This window comes from Cyanistes caeruleus, chromosome 5 (assembly GCF_971803275.1).
Source record: "Cyanistes caeruleus chromosome 5, bCyaCae1.hap1.1, whole genome shotgun sequence".
NCBI lineage: Eukaryota > Metazoa > Chordata > Aves > Passeriformes > Paridae > Cyanistes > Cyanistes caeruleus.
The window spans coordinates 46,158,138-46,173,140 of record NC_141705.1 but is presented as its reverse complement, the minus strand read 5'-3'; the positions used below and the strand labels follow the sequence as shown (position 1 = coordinate 46,173,140).

The window sequence follows — 15,003 nt, the reverse complement described above, 5'->3', positions numbered from 1 at the left end:
AGTGTAAGATACTAGCATCAGGCTAATATCTGAGTTGTGTATTTCCATGTAAGAAAGGTGATGGGAGGGAATAAATCCCACAAAACACAAATAAGTTAGTAAATGTGGTTTGTAATGATGTTCTTCCAGAAAATATTATTATAAACTTTGTGATTCAAAACTTAATCACCATTCTCTTTAAGCTTTGAAAGGAGATTGAGTTTTTATGTGTTGATATGGCTACTTTGAGTTCTAGTACTTACTCAGTTAATAATTTTTATCTTGAGATTGTCCAGATGACAAAACTATAGCTTCTGCTATTTATTCTATGACTCCCAGGTGTCTTAGGTGTTTTTAGACCACTTAGGTCGACAATGGTGCAATCAGGGGTAGAAAAATCAGAAACAATGATAAGCATACAATGCAGCCTTGAATGTGGTCTTGTTTGTGGATTCTGTTGTTTTATGGTTGCTTGCACTTGCACTTTTGTCATTCTAATGAGTTCCTTATTTGAAGATTAGACTCTCCACTACTGTATGTTCCTGATTCAGTTGCAGTAGAAAAGGATTGTCTCCAAAATTAATTCTACAAAATGAAAGGCTGACCTAAACCCACACAAAATTCTCTTAAAGGAGAACATGTTAAATAACATAGAAAATATCTACCTAGTCATCCATTCATAATTTTGAATTTAATATATGACCTTTGCTAGGGAAGACTTAGCCTGTTAACCAAATGTGTGCAAGGTGTCTGTGCCTGTAGCCAAGCTGCAGTGACTGTCTGGGAAAACATGTATTATTACTTTTATAGACGTTATCTGCCATTGCACCAAGGGACCAATGCTTTCTCTGTTGTGGCTAGCAGAAGAATAAACTTGGAGCTTAAATATTATGCAGTTTTCCATCTCTTGGAATTTAGACTGTGAATTGGAAATGGCACAAGAGAATTGGTCACATATCCATTTCTTTGCCTGTATGAGCCCATTGTGTCTTACACATCCCAGGGCAAAGACAACGTTTTGTGTGGCTGCACACCCACAGCCAGTAGCATCAGTTCAAGCAAAAATAATAATTGTGGAGACAAAAATCAAATCATGAGTGCTGCATATCTGTGAAAGCACCAGCACCAACAGATAGCTGAATGAAGAAATGAGGCTCCACAAATCCTCCCCATGAAAAAGGATACTGGAGTAGCTTTTTCTGTGAAGCAGGAGAAATAGGAAGCCTCCTGGGGACCTGTTTGGCACATTTTTTCTTTTTCCTGTGAAGAAAGGTTCTGAGTTTGAAATTTGAGCTCAACATTTATAAAGCTTGTATTTCTCATAAGTCCACACCAATACAATGGTTCTCTAGAATGCCCTAATACCTTTTGCCCAAATAAAACACATGGTCATTATAATCTCCCAGTTATCTTTTCTATTGAATAATATGAGTAATAATGTGGTAATAATACTCCAATATAAATAATAACAATAACAATAATAATTATAATAATAATAAACAATAATAACAAGCAGTCGTTGTCTGCTGTTTCTTAAAAATGTCTCTTCTCTCTCTTTTATGCATGTGTACTCCCTCTCTGGTCTTATTTTTGAGTGTTTTACGAAGTAATATATATAATACTGTGCAGGACTGGGGGTGTAGGAAATTTGAATTTTCCCTTTCATAGTCACTGCAGGTATGGACCCAAAACAAACTATCCCCTGCTTCAGGCTCTCTGTGGATCTGTTTGTGCTGACATAGAGCTCAAAATGATCATTTGCACACACCTACTCCTAGTATTCCAAGTACTTTCATTTTTAGAGTGATTGGTTTTTTGCTTGCTTTTACCAATGGAAAAAAAAGAAGTTATTTTGTATTAATAAGAAATTCCTCTGCTTGGTTGAGCAAGCAGGTGTTGAGAAGAAAATACATCTCTTATCATCTTTCTACTGGAGGTAGAGGTTAATATGATAAGAACTCCATTCTACTTACACTGTTATATTGTTCTTTCAGAAAAAGGAATCTGTGATTTGAACAGAGAAAAGTGCAGAAGAAGAATCTGCAGGCCAGACTCAAGGACTCATCGGTGTAAATGTTCTAGTGGCTTTATTTTAAGTCGAAATAAACAGTTTTGTGAAGGTAATACATTAATTTATCATCAGCTTTATTCCATCAGATGAAAAAATACTTGTTTTTTTTTTCTTATTATCTTGACTTTGAAAAATTATTATGAGCTTTTAAAAAATTCAGTGTGCAATTTACGTTTTGTGTCCTTCCAAGTTCTGAAATAGTTAAAAAAGAGACCTATGAAAATGTCACAGGTGCTATTCTTGCGAGAAATTTTGGTCTTAGTCTGATTGGTAAAGGAGCTTCAGATAATTATAAATTCTTATGTGTGCCAATTTAATTTTTAAATAAGGATGAAACAGGATTTATCATCAAAGGCGACACATTGAATAATCCAGCATCAAGATGTCTGTCTGAAGTACCATTTCAAAAAGGACAGAAATTCTCACCACGTTTCTAAATATTTTAATCTGACTGTTTTATTAAAAATCTTAAATTTCTATTAATAATAGCTAACATAATACTTTTTAAAATCATCTCTTTCCCTACATGACTAGATTTTATAAGACATAATCATATATCATATCATAAGGCATCAGAATTCCTAGCTTAAAGGATTTACAAAATTGCCTGAGCATCAGCATTCCAGTTTTCAGGAAATTCTCAAGTTTGATTTCTGGATTTCAATTTTAGATTGTGAATATCTGAAATACTTGTGTTTTGAGGCTTTTACTTCAGTCATGTTGAACCCAAATTCTTAAAAATAATTTATGTTGTAAGAAAGTGTCTAATGTACATTTTTTGAATGTGTGCAGGATTTAAATGGTGGTGAAATCTATATGGAAAGTAATCCTTTTGGAAATCCCCTAGGCACCTATGCTGGACACACAGAGCATGAGTATGTTTTGCTAGGAGGTTTTTAACACTGGCTTCAATGAGGTCTGAACACTTGTTTTCTTACAGTTCATTAGGAAAAACATATTTTTCTGTAATGAATGCAAAAAAAAAATGTACTTTTTCAGACTGTTACCTTGTTTCATTAATCTATTCCCTATCATTGGCTGATGGTGTTATTCTGACACAACAAATTCAAATTTTTTTTTTCCAGACATTAATGAATGTGGCTTTTGGAATCACGGCTGCACTTTAGGCTGTGTGAATATCCCTGGTTCCTATTACTGCACCTGCCCAAGAGGCTTCGTTCTGCTGCCTGATAGGAAAACGTGTCATGGTAAGGAGCTGTAATAGACAAACACTTGGAGTATCCTACTGGAGAGAGTCCTCATTTAATGCTGGAACTGCTGAAAGTTTTGTGCATTGCGTTGCTTGCTTCCAATCCCATGTTATGTAAGCAGGATCGGCTTAAACGGAGTGAACTGATTGCAGGTGTCGTGTTCAAGGAAGCGTGAGCTACATGTGAGAAATTGTATACTCTTCTTCAGAGGAGGGAAAAAATAACAAGTCATGTCTCCAGAGAGACCTTTTCTCTGATTAGGCCCAGTGTCACATTCCAGGTGGATAAGCAGTTACTTATTTTTAAATGTGGCCTCTGAATTTGGCTCACTCTGGAAGGATTTTCCCAGTCTCTGATGGAGCAGCTCACAGCATCATGTATTTTCTTTTCAGATCGGGGCTGAGAGCGTTGCTAATGTGTATGACATTAGTGGAATTAAATGTGTATGCTTAGCCTAGAAATGAATGAAGCCTTTCTAAAGTAAGTGTAGAACATGTATGAAAAGCTTTCAAGTTTTGAGGTCTTGGGATATTGTCAGTCACTTTTGAAGTGAAGCTTATGCATAGACAAAGGTCCTTCTACTTTATTTCCATGGGAAAAAAACAGTGCTGTAAGGCCCAAGCAGGAGTACCAGCACACACCAATGGGTTCAGTGTGGACCATGGCAGGATAAGGCTCAAGGGTATATTAAATATCAGTACTGGAGAGTAAATATAGCCACAGAATCTACCAGACTCTAGTAGTCAGTCTATTTTAGACTCCAAGAGTCCTGGGCAGGGCCTGGAGTTGGACTCGATGATCTCTGGGGGTCCCTTCCAACTCAGGATATTCTGTGATTTTCTAAGATCCACTTCTTCCCCTTTTTTCAAGAGGGAGCCAGGAGCAGGATTCAGTGACCCAAACGTGGAGTCCAGAGGGTGTGTGACAGCTGCAGAAGACAGCCAACTGCAGCAGAAGAGCTATGGGAGGTTACTGGGAGGTGGAATATCATTTTGTGTCCTAAACAACATTTAGACACAGTTGAGTCCTACTTTGGATGACCAACTTGAACTGTATGCCTGCATTTTGGGTGGCTCAAATTAGATAGAAAATAATGTTTTTCTAGCACAGTCTAGGGATGCAGAATGGACAGTGTGACTCTTTAACTACTGCAGAACAAGGCAGATGTTCACCAACTATGCAACTTGAGAGAGAGACAAGATGAGAAGTTCAAATGCTGGCCAGATATTTTGATACTTTGTCCTCCGAGTCCTTTACAAAGCTCTTCATCTTCATCATAAAGCCACAAACTCTGGTCAGAAAGAAACTCAAATTTTCTGGACCCTATTCTCTGTGCTTAAGTGATTAGCACAGTCCAGTATGCAGTTACCCTGGAGAAGCAATATTTGCAAGAGCCATGAAACATTTAAACCAATGTGTGAAGTTGATTCATAGAAGCAGTTGTGGAAATCTTGCATTAGTTCCAGTCACATGGCACTAGAACTGGGACAAAGAGATGGAGCACTGCAGTACAGAAGGTGGAAGTAGCACATCTTGTAAAAATGCATCAAAGAAATACTAAAAAAAAAATGTTGGCACTACAGCATTTCTAATAACAAGTAAAGGAAAAACTACTGCCGAGTCCTCAGATGGTTTTTCCCTTATAACTTCTAAAACTGACACTAAGGAATATATTTTTCTTTCAGCAAGGTTCATCTTCTGTTTTGATTCATCTTAGCTCTTTTATACTTGGAATATTAGGAAAGTAGTTCTTCCACATTCTCTTTGGTTTTTATATTTATTCTTTCATATAGATTCCTTGTAGTTTTTAAAACCTGATCCATTTTTGATGAAATGTAAGAAAGTTTTCAAAATTACTTCTATTTTGATAAAGTTAATATCAGAGAATTTTGGAAGATTTAAGGCTGATAAGTATAATGGTTTCAGGACTCAGCAATTTTGTTTTTCTCCTGGGCTGTAATTAGGAGAAGGTGTAGAAAAAATTTGGAAGAGAAAAACTGAAACACCACCTAACAAACCACAGGAAGACTGCAGAAGCGTTGGACTCCCAACATCACAGTTTTATTTATTTATGTATTTATTTTCCTCACTTATTCTTCTTCTTTTGCTATTTAAGAAGGTGTTAACACCTCTTATTGGGGGATTAATAAAATTTTTTATCATCATTTAGGATTTTTCTTTTCCTCCTTTAATTACTGTAGAGCTAATTACCTGTACAAGTAATGACACTGGCTGTAGTCACGGCTGCCTTCAAACATCTAAAGGCCCTGTTTGCTTTTGTCCAGAAGGATCTGTACTCAAAGTGGATGGCAAAACATGCACAGGTAAGTAACATTTTTTCTAGCTGCAGTGACTGCCAAGCTCTGTTTATTCTTGGCACCAAGAGCCAGACATGAATTAAGGCATTTTACACTCATTTTGAAATGATTGCACAAGAGAACAGAGTGTAAGGTGCTTTGAGTGCTAACATGAGCAGCATTCATCTTCATTTTTAAATAGGTTTTTAATAGCAGCAAACTCCAATATTTGCTGGCCAATTATTTTGCTGTCAGCACAGGTCAAGGCATGTCACAGATTTTTATCGTGGGAGACATCTAACATTTAACTTGAGAGGACATAAATGTACAAAATTGAGACTTGGGTTAAACCTGAAGATAATTTTATTGACATCATGCAGCCCAGGTTCAGAGTCACTCTAAATTCCACAAATGGAATTTTTTGCAGTCAGAATACTTGAAGCTGCTACACTCAATCATTCCTCATTTCAGCAATTTTCCAAATTCAGGAGATTGCAGCTTCTCATCTGCATCTTTTCAGTCTGAGGGGTCAAGATAGATCCATTACTTATGGATATAGCTATATATAAGAGCTATATCCATAAGTAATAGCTAATAGATAATAGCTCCATTACATGCCTTATGATATGAAAAATTCTCTTTCCCTTTTAATCCCTTTCATATTGTGGACTGTACTTTATACATAGATTCGGTCATTATTTCCATTTTGCTAGCTCATGTTGGTATTGAGAATATAACAGAGAAAATAGCAACAGAATGGTTTCTTTTTACATGAAATCTTGGTTTGTTTTATTAAAAAGTATCAATGTCATCCTAGCCTAATTTACTTCTGAGGAGACAATTGCATTAATTTGCTCTTTCTTTGCATGGAATACAAACTCTGATAAAATTACTCTGTCGTAAATGGGATGAGATTTGGATGGGAGAAGAGTTCTCTGAAACACGTGAAAGACCCTCTCTCTTTATGTACCCCTGTGTTACAACACAACACCTTGTGTTTTAAGTTTTCAGTAAAACTCTGGAACAAGTTACTCCTAATCTGTTTTCACTTCACTAGGCTTCTGCTTTCAGCAGAAAAAGCCTACTTTCAGAGGCCTTTAGGTAAATGGTCCAGTCACTGAGATGATTTGCACTGTAGAAATCCTGAGCAGAGTGAAACATTCTCTTATACTTCTGATTTTGTTGTATTTTATTTTTTTTTAGAACGGCACAGTAAAATTTTACAAATGCTCTGTTTAAGGTTGTACATCTCCAGATAATGGTGGCTGCAGTCAGATATGCTCTTCTTTAAGCCCATCCTCCTGGGAGTGTGCTTGTTTTCCTGGATATAAGCTTCAGCGAGACAGAAAGCACTGCACAGCCATAGGTTGGTGTCTTGGTGTGCCTGCATATTTCTGCCAATAAAAGCAAAACATTTTTGAGTTCTTTAAGGTGGATGACACAACTGGGATCCCTTTTTGCACTGATTTTTGGTTACTTTGTTAAACTTGGGAAGTATTAGTTGTTAGGAAAGACAACATATTTTGGAAATAAACCAGAACAAGCACCAGTATATGGTTCTGTTTCCTTCACAGAAAGTTCAACCTGTGATCCATCTTCAGCATTTCACTCTGGGCTCCCATAGCGTGGAGCTCTGTCCTGCAGTACACAGGGTTTTGTGCCTTCACATAAATATGGGCACAGTTCCTGCCCAGTGCTACAGAATTGGGAATGAAGTCTCTGTATTTGGAGAACGGGGCAGGGAGTAATTTGTTAAAGAACTTTGCATATAAGGATATTTCTCCCCCACTATCCCCAGGAAGCTGAGGTGTTTGATGTGCACTTTTGGATTCCAGACCCTTCTGTTCCTTCTGAGAAAAGGGCAGACTCTGGTGATCTGCAAGGTATAAGCAATTGCCAAAGAGAGAGGAGGAAAAAGAAGTTTTTGGTTTGTGCCTGAGATAAGGGGAAAACTAGATGTATATTTTTTTGGAGGACAGTATCTTTCTTGATTTTACTACAAAAGCCTTCTCCAAATGCAGAATTAAAGTTATTCTGGCATTTATGGTGATGCTGTGAAATGCAAAGGGATGACTGCCTTGAGGCTAAGGCACTCAGTGTGAAAAGCAGCAGGACTAGTGACTCCTTCTGTCAGAAATATTGACAAAATACAATGCTGTAAACTTACATTCACGTTTATCTTTAATTTTGTAGGCAAGTGGAGTGTAGGGAAATCGCTTCTGTTCCTCATTTAGCCTTTTACTGTTATTTATTTACAATGCTACTTAGGTGGCAATGCAAGTTAGAGATCACTTTGAACATAGTGCAATTAACGTACTGGAAAATTTTAATCGACAGGTCCTAAGCCATTTTTGTTATTTGCAAATGGCCAAGATATCCGCCAGATCAGTTTTGATGGAACAGATTATACAAGTTTACTTGACTGGCAGATGGGAGTAGTCTTAGCACTGGACTCTGACCCGGTGGAAAATAAGGTAAGGCATTAAAAATGAGAGGATTCTGGAGTGTTGCAAGGACAAAAGGATTGAGCTTTCATGTGCCTTAACCTTTCCTCTGTCAGTGATCTGGATTAGGCATTATGCTGCCCGTTGCTCTGTTGCCTGTCTAGGAGCACAACTGGTACGGGCTGCCAAACATTAGTTGAAGAGTTTCATCCTTTAATTACTTATTTTTTGTACATTGAAAATGATAATTCACAGAGAATTTGGATTTCTAAATTCACTTCAGGCATGATTTCAATTTTAAAGAACTTTAGTGTGGTCAATAAGTTTTTCTCCATTAAGACTGCAGTGTTGTTTTCTGGATATATTGTGGGTTTTTTTCACAGTGTAGTGGTACAAGCAAAGGTATCTTTTGTTCTATACTACTAGCTAAATCTGTATGATTCCTACTAAATGTTGGTGTAATCTTAACAAGAATTATTTCCCATGACCTGATATTATTGAGCAAAACTGCTGAATGCTCACAGAGTCTGTTTCTCTTCCTAAATGTGTTCCTCACACGCTAGATAGTGCTGTTGGAAACAGAAGTCTTCTCTGTATAAAGACCTGTTAGCCTGTGTGGCCACATCCTAAGGTCCTACTCCTTGCCTGCAGAGCTGGGAAGGAGTTCAGCTGCGCCTTGCTAAACCTTCTGTGGCAGATAGTTATATTTTCCCATGGAGAGACTTACTTACACTGTGAAAGTGTTGCAAAGGAATACTGGATGGTATCGTGAAAGCTGATGAGGAGCTCAGTTAAGTTGTTGGAAGCATCTCAAGGCCCAGATGGACACAGCTAAACAAATGTGAATGTTACCAGGAGGAGCACTTCAGGCCCTTCTGGAGCACTGCCACTTGCTATTCCTGAAATAGGGCCCTGCTGGAGGGGCAGCAGCTGCCCTGGGCTGTGCCAAGTGTGGGTCAGCAGTGCCAGTGGCTCTGGTGTGCACTGGGATCCCCTCCCGTGGTGTTGGGGGGGCAGTACAGAGGTGAGGGGACAGGCAGGGGCCAGCCAGGCTGCAGGAGCCCACAGAGCTGAGTGGCCCGGCAGCACCTCTTTGTGCTCCCAGGGCACTGAGCTAGCTGGCCTAGGACTAGAGGCTCCCTCCTTCTTTGTTTGATTCATGGTTAGCATCAAAGAAAAGTTATTTTGCTGTTACCATTCCCAAAGAAAGCCTCAGCACTGCTTTTCATATGGTTGTGCTGTACAGCGTTTGGCTCCCTCTGGTATTGGCATGCAAGACAAAATTTACATCCTTGCAAAATGCAAACCTAGCTTCCCTACCAGCAAAGAACATTTCTTTTGACCCCAGACTAAGAAACCTCTTCTGGAAATGTTGGAGCCTTACAGAATAGACACTGAGTAAAAAATTAAGATAGCTGCAGGATGAAAGAGTGGAAAACAATAGAAGTAAATTTAATAATTCTTTTTCCCATTCCCAGCACCTTGATAAACATAGAGTGCTACTATCTTCTCCACACTTCTCACTTTTCAACATGAGCAGCCAGTGAAATGACAACGTGCTTCTTTCTGCCTGTTCCTACTTTTGCTTCCTCAGCTGTGCTTCATGTGAAGTAGCTGCTGGCTGAAACAAAACCACAGGATATTCAGAGGGCTGTATATAGGGCAGGCAGGATTTACAGCTAAGCACAAGCTGCCTGTAGAAGTCATCCTGGTTGAAGGATAAGTGCCTTTTTATTTGATCAGGGATCATGGGTTACCTGTGCAGCCTTTAGTGAATAAGCAGTTTAGGAAATTTTCCAGATGAAAAAAAGTATTTTAGAAATGGAGTTACTAGACAGGGGAGGTAGAGTAGAAAGTGCAATGAGAACTAATGACACCTTGTCTGTTATTTATTCACAGATTTACTTTGCCCACACCGCCTTGAAATGGATAGAACGAGCTAATCTGGATGGTTCAGATCGTGAAAAGGTTATTCATGGAGCTATAGATACACCCGAGGGCCTTGCTGTGGACTGGATTAACCGTAAATTGTATTGGACAGACAGAGGGTACATGCTCCACAGTTCATTTATGTTGAAGCATGCCATAAAATATTCGGAATAAATGCCTGGTGATACAGAAATAGCTGGGATATCACTCTAATTCAGTAGTGCTTCACATTCTGATTGGGTAATTTTAGTGGCAAGTATATGCAGTTGGCAGGTTCTTTAAAACAAAAATGCTGGAAGCTCACTTGCAGTCTACTATTGTATTTTTATCTTTCTCTTTCCAAGAAGCAAGGGTTTGGACTCAGTTGCAAGGAATCTAAAGCATGCACTGCATATATGTATGTGCACATGTGCATGTGAATATATATCCTTACACTCTTCTTTATATACATATGCTGCATGTGAGTGTGTGTGTATGTGTAGGTATATGTTTGTATATACATATAAAAAAGAATATTACTGTACTGAGTACATCTTGGGCAGAAGTCAGTGTTGTTGGCAGCTAGAATCATGATATTGGAGAGTCTTTGTCGATTATCTCTGATAAAATAGGAATGACTGCTGCCAGACCATGTAACCACCTTTCAGCTGATACCTAGCCTTAGATGCAGAGGGAAACAAAACTGACCTTTGATTAAAAGGCAGTTTCAGATCACAACAGATAATGAAGACTACTTGAAGAGTGGCCATGATCTTTCAATATGATCCATAATTTGTTAGTCAATAAAAAAGTAATTCTGAGTGTTTAGATCACCCTCCTTCTCCATTTTAAATATTCTGCTAGTCCACTTCCTTGCTTTTAGGTACTGTATTGTCACATGATTGAGCTGCTGTTGTATGCCAGTGTTTCTTGTGAAATGGGAGATTGTGGTGCTTCTCTCCATAAGACAGGAGTTCAGGGAGAATATGAGAATTTGAACCTGTGACTTCCTTCTCACCCACTGCATTTACCTGTTTGTATTTCATATTTGCAAGAATATATTTCTCCTTCCATCTCTGAGGGGCCTTTCTTTGAGGGTTCAAGGTAGCGTGGAAGGCTGTAGGCTTGCTTGCAGGTAGAGGCTGATATTTATTTGGCAAGGTGAATATTGCAGCAATAAAATCAGTTTTCTGGAAAAAAAGTAAATTGAAAGATTGGCAATGTAGATTCTATACTTGACTTGGCCACAGATTTTATGAGTAATATTAAGAACCTTAGTCTCGTTCTTTCCTGCAAAAATAGATGCAGTATGTAAAATGACCACTGATTTCTGGGTGAAAAATGCTATGTAAAAGTACCATTTAAAAAAAATTCTTTATACATTTGGTAATGGTGTTCAGCTAGAAGCTGGTTTTCCTCCTGGCTCCTTTTAAAGCTAGCATTTATCTGTTAGTGATCATACTTGTAATTCATTTTTCATCCAAAGAAGGAGAACTTCATGTCTTCTGCAGAGTAGCAGGTATTTTATCATCATGCCCTGGACCAGATAATGAAGCTGTAACATGAATTACTTGTTGATAAAACAACTAGGCATCCCATATCAGCAGGATTACTTCTGGATATACTTCTTGTCACTGTGAAATTATTTATTACAGCTAAACTAAAGCAATGCAAACTCGTAGTATGTTCAGCCCAAGAAGGTAATTAAAAAGATAGCAGGGAGGACCTAACAGTGCTCTGTGTGTTGCAGGAAGGTGTGCATTGAAAGGAGCAATCTGAATGGAATGCAAAGAAAAATGATCATCTGGGAGGATCTCTCCCAGCCTCGAGGGATTGCCATTCACCCATTTGCAAAGTAAGGCGTGACAGACAATAAACCATGTTATTCTTGTGGATGACTTTTAAAAATGAGCATGCAAGCCTTGCCCTTTTGCCAGCCAAAATAAGATTAGTCTCATGTTGGGTTAGTCATTGCCTTGCAGAGCTGCGTGAACAGTAATGTTTTATTGCAGGGTTTCTTTCATGAGTCGGGCCATGTTCATTTTTCATACAGATTTTAGAAGAAAGTAATTGGAGTATTAATAATTCTGTGTGCAATTTAAGCTAAAGAAAAGCATGAACAACTGAGGTCTCTGTCAGCTGTAGGTGTCACACTACAAACTTTGATGGTTCCATATCTAGTAGTGTGAAGAAAGTAATCATTTTTAACCAGTAGTGCTTACGATACAACCTTTTGTTGGTCCATGTTTCAGTTTCAGAGGAAACTAAACCTAATTTACTGTTCTGGAAATTTGTTGTTTTAAGTGCACCTTGTATCTTCTTAACTAGTGTTGACATGATCCCAGGTTTTTAAACTCTTGATGAAATTCAAGAGTTTGAATTGACTATTTCAATCAATGTCAAAGTGCCATGGATTTTAGTCAATATGCTTGTAGTAGGAACATTTTAAATCTGGTCCTTTAAATTTTGCTTTGATGCTCATATCCTGCCATAATTAAGTACTGATGAATCAGCAAGAAGCAGGTTTGGGGAGGGTATTTTGCTAGCTTGCCTCTGCCTATAAAAGACCTGAAAGAATCTTTCAGTAGAGGCTGAATGTTATAGAGACATTTTGCAGGAAAACTTTGAAGAAAGGTAGCTTCTGCCGGATTGTTTATTAGAATTATTGGTAGAGGCAAAGCATACAAGGGAAAAGGGAGGAGGAAACATCATTAGAACCTTCTTTTTTAGAAATTTAATGTGAAAGGATGAACAGACATTATAGCAATTGTCCATAGCTGTAAATACTAAAGAAGGATGTGAAACTCTCGTTAGAGATCTTGAAATCCTGATCCCTTCATCAGAACAAAAATGCTTGTGTAACTAAAGTTAAGTGAATCCCTGGGTTATTTCAGTAAATCTGACAGAGGCACCTGGAAAGTTGAGCCCAAACTTCAGACATTATTTGCAATTATAACTATCTCCATTTTTAGTTGCCTTCTAGCACTGTCTCTTCATTGAAACACTGCTAAACACTCAGTGAGTAACACACAGGACTCTAGAGGAAGATCCTGAGAATCAGGACCTGATATTGGTGTGTTTTTCAAAAACATCCTGCCTACTATTGCCTGTTTTCCATGGGAAATGGGTAATTTTGGTTTCATTAGTTTATTGTTGCACCCCTGTTTAGACAGAGTCTGGATAATGCATCGTTTTCTGTTGTCTGGGTTTGCTAAACTGCTATCAGCTGTCACATGGAAAATCAAAAAGCAGATATGAAGAGCTGTGGCAGTTAACATAGTCAGGAGTTGTTTTCCAAATGTTTCATGCCAGTGAACAGAGTGAGGATTCTGCATAAGTCCCAGTGCAATCACCTGGGGTCTTATGGCAAGAGTGAAAAGATCAGCAGCCAATATGTTTGTTTGAAGCGTGCACTTTTTCTCCTGTGAGTCCAGGCTATATTGCTTTGATCTGACCTTTCTGCTTTGAAAGAACTCCATGGAGAGGAGGACAAACATTTACTTACTGACTTCCTGTATTCATTTTGTTTTCTGAAGGAGATTATTCTGGACTGACATGGGGGTCAATCCGCGGATTGACAGCTCTTCATTAGAAGGCTTCGATCGCCGTGTCGTAGCCAGCACTGGCCTGGTGTGGCCCAGTGGGATAGCTCTTGACTACCTGGCTGACAAGTTGTACTGGTGTGATGCTAAACAGGCTGTGGTTGAGAGCGCAAACCTGGATGGTTCTGGTCGTCGAATTCTTGCACAGAATGATGTAGGTGAGGCTTTGGGGTTGATGATTACCTACTGCTGCTGGTCCGTGTGTGTGTCTGCATATGTGCATGAAAATTACTGGCCAGCTGCTGTGCTGTATATCCTATGCTATGCTGAGGTTAATGACAGCACCTAAGTTCTTCACTCTGTTACCCAGCTGACTTTTACTCATTTTAGCAAAAGCTAAATGTCTTTCTACCACTCTCTGTTTTTATTCACGGGTCACTTGGCATTGCACAGAGAACTTCTCTGTCTTCACAGAAAAATGAAAAGATTCAAAAAATTAAAAACGTGATTTTCTTTTCCCATGCATGGCTGCTTATTTTAATGCAGGTTTTGCTGTGTTTATTGCATCAGTAAGTTATACTGATGTAAGAAGAAAGGGAATTAATCTGTGTCATTAAAGTCCTTGAGCAGCAAACTTGCATCTGCAATGCTGAACGCTGGAAGGATTCTAAACACACAATAAATACCAAATGAAAAATGATTTTACAATATGCTGGTAGTTTTTATGGCTAAGATTTCTACTGCTTGACATGTAACTGGACATGTAACTTAACATGTTGTTCTGGAGCAAGAGAACAGAGGTGTTAGAACAAGGAACTGATGTTGTACCATGTCTAAAGTAAACCATGCGTTTAAGAATCTTGTACATGGCAAATCAGTTTCTGGAAAGGACAATTCCTTTTGGTCTTGGGATCCCTCTGGGGACCATTTTGTAGGTGTCCATGCAGAACATGGGCAGAGTGAGGACTCGTAGCCCAAGGCCATGACTGCCATGGGTAATTTCATGGTTATTTTGTCCAGCAGCCTCTGTTCCAGTCTGTGCCCTGGGAAGGATTGTGTTCATCACCTAAGCCAGGTACCCTCCCAGTCCTCTGGAGGTGAGCGGAGTGAGGTCCTGGAGGAATCGGTGTTCTCCAGTTTATAATTTACATCCAGTCTATATTTACATCAAAAGGCCTGAGAAGAGAGAGTTTCCAGCCTTCTCTCTCCGCGTGCTGCTCGTGTTCTGCTGTATGCTCTGCCTTGCAGCAGATCTGAAAAGGAGAACCTTGAAGTCTGATCAGAGTTTCATTTTGTTTCTCCATAACAAGACAGTGTATTACAGGGAGAAAGCAGAGAAGGAGAGCTAGGAGCACTACAGAAACCATGAGAAGGGAGTAGTGATACGGCTGTTTGGGGGTGAGATAAAAGGACATCAACATCTGAATGCAAGGAAGTGAAAAAGATGACCTGTAGTGGTATGAATTTAGAGAAGCACGTCCTGATATTTTCCTAATGCTGTTAGTGAAGACTGGAATTCAGTTTTTGCTCTTGAACGGCTGTACACTGGAG

At 38.8% G+C, this 15,003-nt stretch overlaps 1 protein-coding gene across 2 annotated transcripts in view; it reads left to right on the top strand.

The window, feature by feature from the left end:
* EGF (epidermal growth factor) overlaps positions 1-15,003 on the top strand; it is a 58,622-nt gene that overhangs the window by 20,125 nt on the left and 23,494 nt on the right. For both annotated transcript variants that reach the window (XM_023924733.2, XM_023924734.2), the window contains exons 7-14: positions 1,974-2,099; positions 3,136-3,258; positions 5,463-5,585; positions 6,799-6,924; positions 7,896-8,032; positions 9,902-10,050; positions 11,661-11,765; positions 13,447-13,670. In XM_023924733.2, the coding sequence (XP_023780501.2) occupies positions 1,974-2,099; positions 3,136-3,258; positions 5,463-5,585; positions 6,799-6,924; positions 7,896-8,032; positions 9,902-10,050; positions 11,661-11,765; positions 13,447-13,670 (1,113 nt within the window). The remainder of the gene's footprint in view (positions 1-1,973; positions 2,100-3,135; positions 3,259-5,462; positions 5,586-6,798; positions 6,925-7,895; positions 8,033-9,901; positions 10,051-11,660; positions 11,766-13,446; positions 13,671-15,003) is intronic.